The 18,259-nt window shown below is 36.6% G+C and overlaps 1 protein-coding gene across 13 annotated transcripts in view; it reads left to right on the plus strand.

Annotated features, from left to right (window-relative positions):
• Window positions 1–18,259, plus strand: part of DMD (dystrophin) — a 1,181,561-nt gene that overhangs the window by 1,048,321 nt on the left and 114,981 nt on the right. For all 13 annotated transcript variants that reach the window (XM_042035506.1, XM_042035543.1, XM_042035536.1 and 10 more), the window contains 2 exons: window positions 3,711–3,789; window positions 16,493–16,553. In XM_042035506.1, coding sequence (XP_041891440.1) covers window positions 3,711–3,789; window positions 16,493–16,553 — 140 coding nt within the window. The remainder of the gene's footprint in view (window positions 1–3,710; window positions 3,790–16,492; window positions 16,554–18,259) is intronic.

An 18,259-nucleotide genomic window follows, 5' to 3' on the forward strand; every position in this document is an offset into this window, starting at 1 on the left:
TGAACCCCACATTAGGTAAAACACTTAGAAACTATTCCTAACAACTGCATGACAGAGCTTTGCTTTTGTTATTGTTGTCATTTGTTTATCTGAACTTGATTATATATTCAGTTCACATGGCTGCACCCAAGTGATGGGAAACAGAGCTTGTTTCATCAAATGTTTTCAAAATCTTTAAAGGAGAAGGACTTTAAATAACTTTTTTTTTTTACTTGCCAATTTGTTTAGCAGAAGCTGTTTCTGTACCATGTATTATCACTTAAAATCAGTATAGGATTTTTAATATTACCATCTTCAGCCTCGAGTATATTTACTGCACTGCTGTGGTTCTTTCATTTGTTATGATTGAAAGAAGATCTGTATATTATGTAAAACATTGGATTAAATAATGTAAATGCATGTCTTTTCAAGCATGTATCCCCAGTGAAGAAAAGCAATGGTTCACGTATCCCAATTACAGAAAATTCTGATATTTGTTTTTAAGTCAAAATTAGTTATAAAAATATTTTCATCTGTTTAAATCAAATTCTCATATCTTGATAAAGCAATATCTGGCTTTTTTAAAAATCCATTTATTTTTTTATTAGTAACATTTCTTGTGGAGAAATACTGTGGAGTTTTACCTAAAAGGCACCCAAATGAAATCCACAGTCCCATTCCATGGAGATTGTGGACCAGATGACCACTCTGGTCCCTTCCAACTTTACCCTTTCTGTGATTCTGCATGTTACATTCTGGCAGTAGTACCTTTAAAGTATCACTTTTTGCATGGCTAAGCCAACACTACTGAAATCAGTAGAGAATTTTCCCTTCATTAACAGTATATATTTTTTCTTCACTTTAAAGAAAGGAAAATGAATGCTTGAATGGGCTTGAAAATTTTGCAGTTTTCTTCTCACAAGGGTCTAGTTGTTCACAACAACATTTTGTTCTAACTGCTCTTGGTTCAGAACATAGCATACAAAAATACAAGGGATACTGTCTGTGCTCATTTTGGAGGAGCCTATTTCACTTGATTTGAAGGAAAAACAAGACAAAATTTAAAATTTGGGTATTACCTATGCCTTGTTTATGAAAAATAAGAAACAGTTTTACATGCCAGTGAGAATTTTTTTTCAAGAATCATGAAACATTTATGAAGACTTATATGGATATAATCTCCTTCTCCAGATTGTTGGTGCATAAGTCACAAAGTCAAATCCAACTGATTTTATTGGATCAGAGACACATTCTTCTGTAAGTCTAAGCAAGGATTGTTTCGGTGGGTATTTATTATACACCATGATCCAAGTTATTGTGGGTTCAAATTCTGTTATTTTATCATTTATGTGTTAGTTTTGATAAAATTAATAGAAACTGACTGCAATAATCTTTCTTGCTCTACCACCAACAGTGAGTTCATCTTTTTCTGCCTTTTACCTAAAACGTAGTATGCCAATACATCAGCAAGTGGTATTTCCTGGCAGCCAAGTGGAATAATGTTTTGTACTCTCAGGTGATATTTCCTGGCGAATATGCAAGATTTCTCAGTGTTTTATTCTTCTCTGTATTGACAAAATCTACCTCTAGACAGAGGTATTTCCTGGCTCACATCCAAAGCTGTTCAGTTGGAAAGTTTACCCTAAAGTGTGTAAGGTATTTTATTTTGCTGTACATATATGGCTAAAAATCTTCAGGTTAATAGTTTTGTGCAGTTTGAAGGTCACCTGGATATTTTGAAGGGATTGGAATTCTCAGTTTTAGCACACTTACAGAAGTTGTATAGGCTGTGTGCTGGCAGTGGTCATGTGTACTAAAGGGTTCCCATGCCCTTTTCTGACCACAATTTGGCTGTTGAAATTTTCCTATATGAAACACTGCTCCTCACTGTCTGTTTGTAAAGTTCTCATTCTCTTTAGGGATTCTTCATGCCAGCAAGTAATTTTTCCATGCTAGTTGACTTAATGAAAAGTATGTACTAATGTAAAAGAGGAGCCACATATTTCTTTATTAACCAATATTTCCTAATGAAAAAAATAAGTATGTTATGAGGTAATTTTAAGACAATTCTAAAGAGTATATACATTTTCATTACATTTTTCCAGTGGTTTTTATTTGCAGGTGGTTATATATGTTTAAGATTATCTTTCTAGTCTTCATTGAAAGGTCATTTCTTGGTTAAGGTAATAGCACATCAGTTCTGTACTTAAGCTAATTATACTGATGACCAGAAGCAGACCTTTCATAGTTTTCTATGCACTTACAGAGCTCCCCAGCTTGTATCTGTGCAGTGAATTGGGTGTGAACTCAAGCTCAAAGTCAGTCCCTGGTATGAAGCACTGCTTAACAGAACATCTGTGCTTGCAATTCAAGGGGAAGCCAGAGGAGAAAAGATGACATAGAAATGGAGGAAGCTGCAGGAAGAGTACCTGAAAAATGGTTTAAGGAAAGAAAGGAAATGGGCATTTTTTCTTATAATGTTAGTTTTAAAATTGTAAGCAAAAAAGTAATGTCTTTGGCAATAAGTTGCTATTGCTTCATTAGAAAAGATTTTGGGGTCTGGGGTTTATCTGGCAAACACACACAGTCATATCAAATAGTTCATTAATTCTATCATTATTTTTCCTTTCTGACTGTATCATGCCCAGTTACTATACAATAGTTCCCTCTTACCACCCACCAAAAAAATTCCCTGACAGTTTTAAAATGTGGATTGCTTTTTGCTTGTGCAACCTATTTGTTTCCTTGTTATGTATCTCACAATTAGGCCAATTAAAACACACCAAACACACTCTTCCTTTCTGCTTTGCCAGTGTTTATGGAACACTTTTTCTTACAGGCAATATTTGAGTGAACTTGCTTCCTATCAGTTACTTTATTTATTAAATTTCAGAAATATTTATCATTACTTTAAAGCATTTTTCCTTGTTTTATGTAACCCCATTCTTAGGTCTAACTTAATTGATTCTTTCTAGCATATAGGCTATAAAGGGACAGGTAGATGTCACTCATACACCAGGGAATCTTATTGCAACCACCCCCTTTTGGCTGCTTGCTCAATACTCCACTTCACTGAGATTTTCAAGGGTAAAGATAGAACAAGTCCTAAATTATTGTCTCTGTTCACACACAGTACATCAACCCAACAAAACATTAGGAACGTGTTCTTAAAAGGACTACTCCAAGGAAAGGGTTGAGGGCTATGATTTGAGTGATTAAAAGAACAGGGAAACGTTTGTACCAGCTGCTCTGTTTTGGTTAACCTCATTTCAGCACTTGGTTAAAATATGGTTATCCTGTCCACATTAAAAGAGATTACTTTTCACGTGCTGATTTGTAATAGTGTACTTTCAAAAGTACTCTGAAGTAGTTTTGGAAAAGTATTAACAGATGGATGTTCTGACTTCAATATAGACAAGCAGCAGTCATACTCTTTACAGGTACATAAAGTCAGGCCAATTTGCTATACCTTTATTTATCAGCCTTTTCATTTTCAGCTTCTTCTAGCATCAGTTAAGATGGGAGACGACCAACAAAATCCTAACTTTTTATTTACCTTCTTTTTTTCCAATGACGCATTTAATCTCATCTAGACCCTGAAGGGCTACAATTGTTGCAGAACCTGCTTAATTTTAAATTGAATGTTCATTAATAAAAAAATTATCTGACTATAATTTCTCTTTGTTTCTTGTGTAGAAAAGAGTCATTTTTTTTTTCTCCTCTCTTAACAGGTGGCCATTGATGAGCGCATCAGGCAACTGCATGAAGCTCACAGGGATTTTGGCCCTACTTCCCAGCATTTTCTTACCAGTGAGTGATTTCCCATTTCCCATTTTCTTGTGCAGTTTGCATACACATTTATTTGATTTTTTTTTAGCCATATGCTCATTGTTCTTGTTATGAGTTTCTATTTTAGACTGTATTACAATGGTTTTCTTTTTTTTTCCTTGGGTGTTAAGTAAGATCATATTGTCCAGGTTCAAGGTAAAAGGAAAACATCTGCCATGATCAAGTCTCTTTGTCCAGACATCTATCTCTGCCAGGCTTATCTTCATTGTTTTGGGGCTCCCTTTTAGGACTAGCAAATTAAAATTATGTTTAAAAGAGTTTCTGATTATTTTAAGCCAGAAAGGATTTAAAAAACAAACAAAACCAAAACCAACACAAATTTGGTTTATCTTTGGTTTAAAGAAATGTTCAGCTCCAAAAAGGGGCAAAATAAGACCAGCAAGAAAAATATTTTACAGGATTTGGTCACTTAGCAGAGCAGTGAGAGGATCAAAACCAGGGTGGGAAACTTGGCAGAAGAACGGCAGCTAAGTAAACTTTTTACAACTCTGCATAAAATATAATTGCCAGCAAAATTCCCACTTCACCTCCACACACATCTTTTATCAAGGATGTTTTGAAGTACACCAAAAGACAACTTGAAACACCTTCAAAGCTCCAAGGCAGTGACTAAAGTGAAGCTTCTTAAAGGCCATGTCTTTTCCATTGTACTTCAATTAAGGAAAGTAAACAGTAAAGCTTTATTTAAGAGATTATATCAGCAGAACAGAACACAGTCACAGGATAATGGTCTCCTACATGCAGAGGGACAAGCTATCCAGACATCGGAAATAGATGTTACTATTATTGCACAGCTACGTTCACAGTGGGATAGAGGACAAACTTTTCTTCAGCTGATACTGCATTGTAATTTTAATAGGTTAACCATTTTTCCACTGAAGATCTCAATGGGAAACTGAACATTCTCAGCAGGATGACCTGCAAAATCAAAACCAGGGTCGATGTTGTGCCATATAAGATTAATGCAGGCTGATTCAACCCTGCACCTTGTTTTGTCAAATTAAGATCCTGTGAAGAAATAAGCCCTATTTTCATAATTTCTGTTTCAAACCCACTTTTCTTTTACTCTCAATCACTGGGAATACTTTATCAGCTCAATATATATAACTTCAAATCAGACTGGGCAAGATTGAACGTGCAAGAGTTATGAGTATTTGACACGAACACAATATTTAAGCAGATACTTGTTTTTCCTTGTGACCCATGGCGTATTCCTGGCAAAAGAATAAATTTGTAGGGTAAATTAAGCAAGCCTGGAAGAGACTAGAGTGACCTGCAGTGCATTATCACACTGATCAAAGTGTCTTTGTTCTCTGTGCCTATGTTGAGTGCAGCCAGACAATTGATGTGATGGTTATGTCCTAGGCCCCTTCTGCCTTATTATTGATAAACTAGATTGATCTAAAAGATGATCAGTGTTATGATAGTCACCTCTTTCAGCCCACCCACCACCAGTGAGACATTATTCTTCTGTGTAACTAATTAGAGCCAGCAAACTGTGGACATTGTTCTGGACACTTTGTGCCATTTGAGGATCACCATAGGAAGAGGAGCCAGGTGAAAATGTGTTGACTTTGAAAATAGTCAAATCATTTAGAAATAATGGGCATTTTTATTTGCTTATTTGTTCTCTCTCTCTTAGATGTGTGTAAAAATACATAATCTTACCCATGCATGCAAAAGTTAGCTGTTTGAAGCTCTGAAAACATCTGCAGAATCCTTCCCAAGTGTAAAAGTTCAGTCACTGAAAAGTGACAGTACATACATCAGTCCTATCTTTCATAAGCACTGAATTCCAAAAGCATCCAGTATCATGTACTATCATTATGCCTAGGGAAAATACCATGCTTTGATATGTTTTTTATGTACTACCTCTGCTGCATCCCTGCATGGATGGAAGCACATCTGTGGGAGAGAGAGCGCTGCAGGAGAGAGAGCACCATGCTCTTTGCCATCCAGCACCAGTCTTTTTTCTTCAGCTGTATTTGGGCATGAACAGGTCAAACATAAAGGTTGCCAGACAGAATCAGGCAGGTCAAATGAAGGCGAATTTAATGGCTTGTAATTAGGTTTCAGTACGTGGCAGACAGAGTCCAAGTTGATCGGTCTGTGTCAACAGCAGTAAAAGATTAATCATAGCAATTTTTATGGTTTTATTTCATAAGCTCAAAACTCAGAGAGCATTTTTATCTAAGGAGCTGAGATACACATAAGATCAATACAAACTATAGTCAGTAAGGAAAATAAGCAATCTATTGGCTGTTGCATATCTAGTTTATACGCCAGTAATAATCAGTTCATCCTCCCTAACTGAGCATCAACTTTCCCTCTTCCATACATGCTTGCTCATCTTAAGATGCAAGGAATAATATCTGTTTATATTCTTATATGAAAAATTATCCTTTTATAGTTGATATACCTTTAAGAAGTTCTGCAAAAAGGCTGGTACTGACTCAAGTTCACATAAAATCAGTGGCTGAATTACATTTCTCTCCTACCTGAAAGAAATAAATATGAGCTGCTAATATAGCATCGTCTGTCTTTTTCTGTTTGGTTGAAACTGAAGCTGCATAGGGCTGTTGAAAACCTAGCACAAAAGTAATGGGGGAGTGATGTAGGGACCTCATATTTGTCATGCCCTGTGAGGCAAGGAATCAAGTGGTAGTCCCTGCTTCCAAGCACTAGCTGCCTGTTCTAAGGGCTATTCATAGGGCTGTTTCTGAGAGATTGGAAAGAAGGTGTGAGCTAGAGAGATAAGGAGTGTAAAAGAAAAAAAAAAAAAAAAAGTATTCTTATTTTTGGCATTTTTAAATTAGGGACAATTTTTCTCCATTGTCTTTTCATGCAGTTCAACATTCTTTTTCCACTCCTTCATCTTTTAAACCCAGTGCCAGTGTTTACCAATTCTGTGGCACAGGATAATTCAGATGTTTCCTGGTTGTGAGTTAAACAGATAGTGGCAAAGGAATGGTATCTACTTGTGTCTCTCTCCATCAAGGCTTTGGTCTGCCTCAAGTATAAAAGACTCTTATCAAAACTAGCCCTTACTTTTCACATGAACTTGCCTCTTTCCAGACCTTCTACACTTTTAACTGAGCTCTCTCACCCCACTCCTTGAGCTGCTGATCAGTCCTCCATGCTCCCCCAAACTCATTTTCTCTGCCAGTGTCCACAGAGTCAGTCCCAGCTCCAGCTCAGTTCATTCCTTGCCAAGGACACACAGCATTCACAACAATAGTTAAGATACATCTGATAAATGCGTTACATGGGCAAGGCTTTATATCATGAATTCATGGAGTGTGTTTGTTGGTTTTGAAGGACTTGCTGTTTAATTAGAGTTCTCTAAATCAGGGTGTAAAAACTGGCAAAAATAAGATCTTTCTATTAAAGAGAAACTCGTAAATATTTAGAAATTAAAAGAAAAATCTGTGATCCTTTCATGGATGATGGTGCCTAATTTGGGAACCGTATACCGTAACTGAGGTGTGAAAAGGAGTATCTGCAAATTTTAAGCATAATGCCAGCTTCAAAGTTTTCAGTGACTCCTCTGGAATAATTTTACTGTTTTGACTTCACCTTTATTTTCCTCTGTGATTCTACCTCTTTCAAAAAAAGAGATTCATTGTCTCTTGTTGGAAGACCCACCTATATTTGTCACAATAGTTATTACTTTTTTTTGAGGTGCAATAAGTGAGAGGTAGGATTGATGTCAGATTGTTTTTAATATCATTTGCTGTGCTATTCAGCCATCAATCCTGCTTTTAAAGGCATGATTCATTCATGTGCATTGATGGTGATGGCTGAAAAATAGAAGGTGTTACATCTTTTAAAACCATGAGCAAACCTTGTAATTTACTGTCCAGCCACAGTATGAGCCATCTTTTAGTAAGTATAGCATGTCAGTGAAGTGACTGCATGAAATAGTGTTCAAGGTGTAACTGGCAATTACTTAAGAGTGTGACTGGAAGATTCCAGTGGTTTCCAAGCTCAGACAATACGGACTTTCATCAGCATGAAAAACCTGGAAATACAAGGAACAGAAAGAACATTTAGGTTTGCAAGGCTAAAAGGCTGATATACCCACAGCCAACATTTTGTGGTCCATATTTCCCAGGCCACGAGCTTTTTCTGCCTGCGTATGTCAGTACCAGACTGTTAAATCCTCTTACCTAAATATGTGCTAGGACCTGGAGATACCTCACTGTGCCTTTCAAGGTTTGGACTTGTAAGCAAGAGCAGCACTTACTTCAACACAAGATGAGGCAGCCCTAGCAGCTTTCATTCAGGAACAGAAAGATGATCAATGCTGGAGCCACCAGTTTGTATTGCAAGTGATCAGAGTGCATCTGCTGTGTTTTATATCAGATAACTGTTGCTTAAAAATAAAATATATGGCCACGGGATTGGGCTGTGTAGCCTAGGTCTCTCCTTCTCAGGATAAGCTCAGAGCTCTTAAGGTTCAGATCTGAGTCTTTTTTCTTCTTATTTCTGTGCCTTTATGTTTTCCTTCAGTTATTTAGGCCACTCTCCTGAGAAATTGGAGATGGGACTCTGAATTCCTTCAAGATGGGAGAGAAGTCAAGTACTCCTCCCGCCTTCTGTGTGAGTGCTCAGATTATTATGCAAAGCAAAGATTAGGGAAGCCCTTTCTTGCGCAGGCAGATGTCTTTAAAAGGGCAAGTCCTGCTAATTAAGACATCCAAGTCTAAAAATGAGAGGGCTCTGTGACTCTTAGGAAATAATCTATCCATCTGATAGATTATTTCCCAGTGCAAGCAACTGTATCTTTCTTTCTTATTTCTCCCTGCATACATTATCTCATTTTTTTTTCAGATATCATATTTTTATCAGATATCACTTTTGGCAAGCAAATGTCGAAGACCACGTCAATTCATCCATGTCCTTTGGAAAAATGGTTTAATATTTTTAGATACCACAGGAAATGCTTTGAATAGAAAATATCACCTGTTAGTAGAATAAAGATAGAAGATAAGTGGACAAAAATGAATCAGCCTAACGCTGAGAACTCTCTGAATGCAAAAGGATGTTATTATTGCATTTAAACATATTTATTAAAAATATTCATGTATTATATGCATTTAAATGAGGTCATATTAGCTAGAGGAGCCTGATTGCTAGAAAACTGTTTTTCTACTTCAGTATAAGTGTAAAGTAACTACATGTGCTTCTGAAAAAGGAAAAGCTAGCAAAGTACTGACGAAGCCAAATACACTTCACACGTCTTGGCATTGTGATTATCGTGGTGAATTTCTAGCAACACTGTGCACCAACTCAACCCCAAGACTTGTGTGATGGGTAAATCAGGTTTAAAGTTAGGAGAAAATGCCTTCAGTCCATTTCTCCCTCATTTAGAATATCATGGCCATAGCTACAGCTTTTGATAGTGCTTGCCTTGGCCTGACTGCTAAAGCTCTTTAAGAGTAGTAAAACATTGGCGTACATATGCTTACTTTATTTTGGAATAAAGTTAGTAGAATTAATTTTACAGTGGGCTTTCATTTTTTCATTATGCATTATTCTCAGGAAAACTACAAAAAAATCTCTCCATAAATCTTAATAATTTCTTTGATTTTCAATTAAATAGTATTTATGGGATTCAAGCTCTATATTTATGTTTTTCTCTTTTTTGCACTTTTGTGCTAAGTGATCCTTTCTGCTATAATACATTGGGATACAAATTTCTGAAAAAAATTGTAAAGTTAGTTTTCAAATTATGATATTCTCCCCCTCTTTTCACCCAGAAGCAAGAAATTTTTTTCCATGTAACTAATATTTTGTGTTTTGGGGAAAAGAGGGTTCCAACAAAAAAATTATTTTAGAGTTGTGGTTGGAAATAGTCCATTCTAAATCTCTCTCTTGTGCTCTTGGTTTTAATATGTCATCTATTTAAAAATGCTGTATAATATTTATTTTAAAGCAGAGAGGGATTTTTTGAAGGGTGTGAATAGGAGATATGCTATCTTATTTTTTTATAACAGCCTAATTAATTTCTGTAATTTATCCTTGGCCGGCAGAATAGCCTATATTCTGCAATGCTACATAATTTAAAAGTAATCAAACATTATTTTTTTCTTTTAATAAGTTTCAAAAGATGGTGCATTGCCTATACTTTTGTTCACTCTCTGAGTAAGTATGTTGCTAATATGTATTCTTCCCCCCAGAATTTTATAATCTTTTTGGAGTTACACTGGATCTGTGAATCCAAATGAAAACTACTTCATTTTTTCACCCTGCCAAGTTTAACTCAGATAAATTTAACAATATGCCCATGTTATCATGTTGGGTTCAGTTTAGGACTTTCCTTTGTCCTCAAGCTCCAGGACTAGGATATAACAGGCATATTCTCTATATATATATATAGATCAGAATTTTTCTGTTCTGTTTTACTATGTAAGACATGGAATATTTACCAAATATTTATTTTTCTATTTATCTAATTTCACTTGCCAAAAATCACCACCAATTTGATTAGGCCATTTTATAACCTCATTTGATGAACCGGTTTTAGAGACTTCATTTTTAAGAGCATAAGAGTGCAACACAAGTTGGCAGTGTGGAGTACCTGTAGTTTGGGGTACATGGGTCATTATATTCTCTATCTGCATTTCTTTGCTCTATTTCATTCAGTATTCTGCTATTAGACATATAGATTCTTCCATTTTTGCCATTTTACAGTAGTGTGACATTTAAGAAAATGAGCGTTAGATGGATTTTATATGTCACATTACAAAGTGGCATTTGGAAACTTCTGGAAACACTGTTCATGATTAAAGGTGTGCATTATTTAGGTCTTATCATATAATGTTGACCCTAAGCTGCAGTGGTAAATCTGAAGTTGACTGTAAAGATTCTGGCAGGAAATGCAGGATGGAAAAGCCTCTTTTAACTCTTGTAAAATGACTGTCATGATTGGCCCTGATCACACAATGCACTTTTTAGTGACTTATTCTCTGGTTAGACGTGCTCTATAAATTGTTGCAGTGGGGTCTCCTGCAAAATCCATAGACAGCGAGGCCCGTGGAAAGGAATAGGGAGCGATTCTTGACAGAAGTTTCAGAGATCTTTATTTTCCAGCCACATGGCTGAGGAACTGCCCAAAGACTCTGGAATCACCGGACAACCAGGGTCCTCCCCGGGCAGGGGAGCACGAAATAACCAGTGGGGAACAGGATTAGGGTACATGTGACCAGGGAGCAGGGAGACCCTGTGCCTCTACCCCAGGGTCCCCTCTCCCAGGACCCCATGGCAGGGGGGAGGGACCCCAACAATAAATAGTACATTTGATAAATATCTGTATGCGTGCTACAGCGACAGACGGTGCTGATGGTGTTCCAGGGAAGTAGTGAGTGTTTGTTCCGGCTTAAGAATGGCAAAATCCAAGCTGAGAGGGGGCTCTCTATTTCCAAACTGCCCATGAACCCATCTCCATGTGCAGCTAGGTCTTGGAGCAGAACAGACCCCAAGCTGTGTAGACTTTATAAAAGGCAAGTTTTGATTGATTTTTCTGCCTTATAGCTTCTCAGTTGTGTAGTGATATCAGTTTCTCAACTACATTGTGCAATATTAGACCTCAGTGCTACTCAACATGGTCTGATTGTTCATCAGGCTCACCTGGAACAATAAAAATTTCACATGATTTAGAAATCAATCTAAATCTTCAGTGAAAAAAAAAATTATCTTTTACAGGTATATAGTGACATTTGCAAAGGATCTCAAAGAACTTGCAGATTATGCAAACACTTCTATTGTGCCACTGTCAGGCAGACAGACATTTTGGAGGTGGCATCCTGTCAGCCTGCATCATGAACTGATTATGGTGGGGAAATACTGCTTTAGCATGTTCTCTAAGGAAGACAAGCATGAGCTCCTTATTGTCTCTGGAGAGCAGTATTTTCTCATTTATAATGGTGTAATCTGAAAATAATCAAAATGTAGTACTCAATGAATCTTCTTTGAAAAGATAAGGTAGCTTACACAGATGGGAAATTCTGATTCTTGGGGAATCAGAGTCTTTCCTGATGCAAAGATCATTTCATCTTTTCTTTCTCCCTGCCTGCCTTTATCTGAAGTCACCAAATCCATACCTTGCTGCAGTGAAAATAATTGGAATCAAAACAAACTTTATGTGAATAAATAAGCAGTTTCTTAACTTTATGTTTGCATTAAGATATTAATGATGATAATGCTAGGTAGAGCAGTGTAAGTCACACAGGTCATGCAGGTAGGAATTTCCAGGCTGAATCAGAGAATTACTGTCATTAAAATGTGAAATGTGAACATAATTAAGCACCTTGCTGAGTTACAGCTACTATTGCCACCAAGCAAGATAATGTGAATGTAAAAATGAGCTCAGCTTTGACTACCACAATGCTGAAAGGAATATATAATAAATATATTAAATTTCTACCAAAGCAAAAAAAAAAAAAAAAATTGACAGGACATATCTAACAGTGTATGGACACTACACAAGGCCTCTTTGTGGTTTCTGTCCAAAACCCATTAGTGACAATTAAGTCAAAAGATTTTTCTTTGTATTTAGAACTAAAAACGTACACTCATATGGTGACTAAAAGTGTGTGATGACTATTTAAATAAGGACCACTGAAGGTAACATTTAAATATGGGCATACTGAATTTACTCTTTGAATAGCCGAAGGAGAAATAGTTTACTATTGGTAAACATACATGTATTTTTCATTATGTTTGCAGTGCTAAACTGAAATATTTATAAGATTATTTTTTGTAGTATCAACTACTATCATCCTATTTAATATTTCATTCAGATCCCTGCATAGATTAAAACAGTACTGAAGTTCAGAGAGCCAGCATGCCACCTTTCATTGTACATTCTGCAAACAAGTAAGAATGTAGGCTTACCATCAAGAACCGTGTTCACAGGCAAAGCAAGTCTCAGCTCTTAGAGCATCTACAGAAAGAAATAAAACTCAAATAGTAGGTAACCATTAAAATGTATGTCAATGCAAATAAAGTGTGGGGAAATTTAAATTCACTCTTAAAATGCCCTGTATTTCATTGTAGTATTTAATTTCGGTCCCAACAGCACTGGAAGTAGCTGGGTGTATGGTAATGGGTTCTTACACTGTGCAAGCTCGAGCAATAAAATACTTCGGAATTACTCCAGCAAACAAGAAATGTCTGCTTCTTGAGTGCTGTAGCACACAGGAATACTAGAGCATCATATGAAAAAGTCTGCCAGCAAGACTTTTAGGTGGACTTAACCATTTACCTGTACTAGTTTTGTAATGGATAGTAAACCGGTACTGATAACCAAAGATAAGAAACAGCTGGTCTCAGCTTCTGGGCTTCTGCCAAAAATGAAATGATTATTCTCTATGTATAGCTGTAAAAAGTACTGCACATTTTGTCAACTCAAATTTATGCAAGGTTAGAATCATCCAGGAAACCAGAAATGTATTATAGAGAGCTTCACAGCAACCTCTTGAAGGAACACTAAATCCAATTATGCTGAACATCACAGAATTGTTTGTTATTGCTATAGCACTTAGCTCTCATGAAAGCAAAAGTATTTGTTCCTCTTCTAATGGATCAAGAACACCATCATATGTAAGATTCTGTGATAATAAGTTATGACTGCAAAGCTCTTACCCAGATTAATTCAGAAGCAACAGAATAAATATATCTTCTGAAAAATACACAGCAATCTATTCTGTCCTTTAGGTATTGAATTAAAAACAAATCTTAAAGTGGAACAACTGTAACTTGGTAGTATTCCCATTGGGAATATTAATGATTGCTTGGGAGAGAAATATGTAACAAGGTCAATTTTTACTTAATACTGAAGGGTATTTTGTTTTCCAAAATGATAACTTAATGTAATCTGATTCAAATTATTCCTCAGACAATGCCAATTGCCATGGGTAAGAAACCTTACAATCGTCACTGAGTAAACATTTTAAAACTAGTTGATGGACCACATATTAGCACACATTAGGTTAGTATTACTGAATGAGAGCATGTAAAGAAATCATGTAGTAACTGAGTGTAAAATTAAATAGTGATCTCTAACTCCTTGGCTTTCATTTCCTGCTTCCATCTAGAATGGGGAATATTGGATCAGTCACCAAAATTATATTTACAGAAGTTTTTTCTTACAAGTGGAAAGAATATTTAAGCATCATGGTTAAGAATTTTTTTTGAACCTGAAAAGGGGTTAAAAGTTATTTTGAGATTTTTAACATCAAAACATTACAATATTCTATTTTTGATACTTTTTGTGTTTCTACAAATCATATAACAGATTGTATCTTTACATCCTTTGAGGCTGTAGCCGAGCACAGAAACCAAGCAGCTGCAGCTCGTGCTACCAGGAGGAGCAGCTCAATGGAGCCTTGGCCTTCACAGCTACTCAGCCGTGCAGTCTATGAACACAGAACCAAACTGCAGTGCCTGGCCCAAGAAGGAGGGCTTGATCATATATAAATTAGGTGTATATTTGAGTATTTGTATTTGAAAGTGCATACAGTTCTGTGCTCCTGTGTTTGTGGGCCATGCTACAGACTTCAATGGCAGTGCAGTGTGCTACTTTTCCAAGACATCTAACACTGTAATTAAAATTCTGGTTTTTGCACATTTTGTGAGTTACTGGTTCTCATGGTTCTTACCTTTGAAATTTACTTTTCTTCTTTTAAGAACACAAATCTGTGTAAATGTAAATAATAGGAAAGCAATGACACTTAGCTACAGATGGCTGGCTAGGGGTTGAAGACAACAGCAGAATGTGCAGAGATGCTGAGGTAGAATTTTCAGAACTCCTTGGCCACCAGCAATCTGAAACAGGATTATCACATTTATGGAGATAGACTTTTCACAAGGGCATGTAGTGATAGGACAAGAGGAAGTGGCCTCAAGGTGAAGGATGGCTGGTTGAGATTGGGTGTTAGGAAGGAATTTTTACTATAAGAGTGGAGAGGCACTGCAAGATTGTCCAGAGAGGTTGTGGACTCCCCATCCCTGGAGGTGTTCAAGATCAGGCTGGATGAGGCTCTGATTAACCTGGTCTAGTAGGAGGTTCTCTGCCTTTTGTGGGCAAGTTGAAACTAGATGATCTTTAAGGTCCCTTCCAACTCTAACCATTCTATGATTCTCTTTCTTCCGAACATATTCCTTCCTTTCCCTGGCTTCTCATAATTGTCCAAAATGTATATGAAATGCATTCACCCTCTCCCCAGCCTGTATCCTGTTCCTACCAGCTCTTCCTTCTCCTCTTCAGGCTGTCTGTAATGGCACCAGTTTGTCCCACAGCTGATTTGTGTCCCCTCTGTGGAGTCCCCAGCCTCTCTCCAGACCTTCTTCACAACTCACGTGCAAAAGTAGCAAGATTTGACTATACAGCCATTTTTATAAGCATGTTTCGTCTCTTTCCTCCAATTCTTGTTGTCCACACTCCAATATATAGGCAAGAGAAAGGAACTATACTTCATTCTACAGACTGCCTTCTGTGAATCTGGTACAGAATAGATGAAATATGTATATTGGGAGTTATTATTTGTGTGGATTGTGATTTTTTGATTTTGATAAAGCAGCTTGGGAATGGCGTTTTTAAAGTATCTATTTTGAATAAGAGAGGGAAAGAAAATAGAGCCAAATGGTCAAGAAGCTAATTCCTAGTTGTCCTGGTAACAATTGCTTTCCTTCGTGAACAGCAGGGGTCACTAAAAAGAAGGGTTATACTGTGTGACGCAAACAGGCTTTTTTTTTTTCTCCACTAGATCACTTTTCATATGTTTTCTGTTTTAATCATTATATTAAAGAAAGAAAATTCTTGGTTCTACTTTGTTTGACAGATAACAAACTCCTAATAAAAACATTATCTCTCTGATTATGGCCTAAACTATAAATTATCTCTGCCTCTAATAAATAATTTTCAATTCTTTTGTCAAAAGTGTTTTATGAAAACCTCTTTTACAAAGTATTTTCGTTATATTGTAAGTTGATATTGACATTTAACACTGTGATAGACAAGAGTGGGCAAAGTTATTTCCTCTCTTAGTTGTGATCATACTGTCATTTTCTCCATTATTGGCTGTTACTGGAAGGCAGACACAATTAGTAATGTGGAGAAATAAAAATGTTCACCACTTAGAGCAAGTCAGCAAGAGAATAACAACAAACAAAATACTTAGATGGTCTCTCAGTGTAACTTCACTCAACATAAAATGTAAACAAGTGCATAATTCTGTTCTTAGAAGGATGGGAATTGCTGACCACACAAGGAAAGAAATAGAAGAAAATCTAGTCAAACACCTTAGCAGGAGGAATCCTATAAATGAGCATGCCAGAAAGATAGGTTGCTTGCTCTGCTTCGTATCTGTTCTGTAAGCTTAGCTTTCAAGGAGTTTTTGTATTTATCTTTGCAGCTGAATGAGTTCAATTTCTCTCAGATTAGGACAGAAGTTTCAGAACAGCAGGTTAATCCTTCCTGCTTTCACGGGCAACTGAGCAAACAGACCTGTATCAACGTGGCCGAGTGTAAAATTGTAATTCTAGAGATTAATGTTGTCTTTCCTGTTTGACCTCCACATTTCTCTTCTAGGTATGTTTGCATGTATGAATGTATGTATGCAGTTATTTATTTATTTGTTTGTTTATTTGTTGTTAACAGCTTCTGTCCAAGGCCCCTGGGAGAGGGCAATCTCACCGAACAAAGTGCCGTATTATATCAAGTGAGTATAAATAAGAATTCATTCCAGCTATTTACATTTCTTATTTAAGAGGAGAGCTAGTAATTTTCTTAAATGATTGTGAACTGCTCCAATAGTGTCTAAATGGGAAGTACAAAAAGGAACAAAGCATGCAATAAATTTCACAGAAGCCTGGTTATCTAAATCACAGTAGGATGCGCTGATTTGTAAGTTGTTTGGGTTTATGCTACTATAAATCACCTGCAAATGAAATAAAGCTTTGGGGTACCTGGATTATAATTTAAATTGTGCCGTTGCCCACTGTGTGTATGTATGGCAGGCCTTGCAAAACCAAGAAAATCCCAACATTTTGAATTGTGAATGTGATATTCTAGGGGGTTTTAACCTAAAAATGCACATATTCAATACTATGAATTCCTTTAGGGACAGTACTTGGTAAAGTCCATAGCTGATGAACGACAAGGGACAATTAGTCCCTAAGGCCAAATCTTTTAGAGTCTAGTTCCCAAATTAAGCTAGTTTGCTATAAGAGATGTGTCTGCACAGCAAGTCAGAACATTTTTTAAAAATCACAATTTGGAAATACCTGCTTCTCTTGCCCTAAACAGAGCCACCATGCAACAACAACAAAAAAAGATGACTTAATACATTTTTTTCTTCTATTTTCAGTTCTCTACCTGTAACATGTGCTTTGAACTACTTATGTTGCTTCTGAAGGAGACAGGTGTTGCAATACCAGCTATAAAGACTAGTGCAAGTAACAGAGACATTGTTTAATACACATATTTCCATGGTTCCACTTCATATTCCCTAAATGCTTTGCAAGCTCAGCTAGTGTCACTGAAGCCATTTGGTTACAGATGGTTCTTGCAGTGGCACTTCAGTTGCAACTTCCACAGGGTTCACTTCTGCAGCAGCTTTAGAACAAGTACTTGAGTTATGCATGAAGGAAACTCTGTAGTGCATTTCAGAGGTTCAGTCATACCTGGCTAAGCTGGTTTACTGTTGCATTAATCTTGCAAGTTTTCTGATGTTTGTATTTGGCTATGAATAATGAAACAGTCACAGAGAAACTGGAAAGCTCCATCAAGAAGGAGGGGCAGTCTACCAGAGACATGTTGGAAAACAAGTCAGTGCTCTGGCGTGTAAGACTCAGTTTATGGCACTAATGTGAAGACAAAGATCCTCCTTTTCTCTTTCACATGGCAGGAATTGCCATTATGGGGAGAGGAGTTTGGCAATTCTTAAAGTAGGCACAAAATACATTTCACGCTCTGCTTGGCACTTCTGTCAATGACACTCACATCCAGCAGTTGGGGTAACTGGCTAAAATGGTCAATTCTGGCCTTGCTTACTCCTTCCTACTTTTTAGTCTTCTGTTCTAGGCCATTTACAAATTCAAAGGAATATGTTTATTTTGTTTACTTTAAAAAACATTTCAATTGCCATAAACTGTTGTAGCATTATGCCATGGATGCTGATTTAGGATCCTGCCAACTACACCAGTTTGTTACAAATGAGTGATTCAGATCACTTGAAGAATCACTGTCAGAGGTATTAACAAGAATGGGTTTAATATGAATTTATAAAAGTGCAGCTTAATAAAGTTCAATGGCAAGGTTCACTCTATTAGTTACTACATTATACAAAAGAAAATCAAGTTCAAATCTATTTCAAATGATTTACACAGAGACCAAAGGGTAAGGTAGACCCTCCCAATGGGTCAT

This window comes from Corvus kubaryi, unplaced genomic scaffold (assembly GCF_017639235.1).
Source record: "Corvus kubaryi isolate FWS band 111438036 unplaced genomic scaffold, C.kubaryi_AGA036_p1.0 133, whole genome shotgun sequence".
Taxonomy (NCBI): Eukaryota; Metazoa; Chordata; class Aves; order Passeriformes; family Corvidae; genus Corvus; species Corvus kubaryi.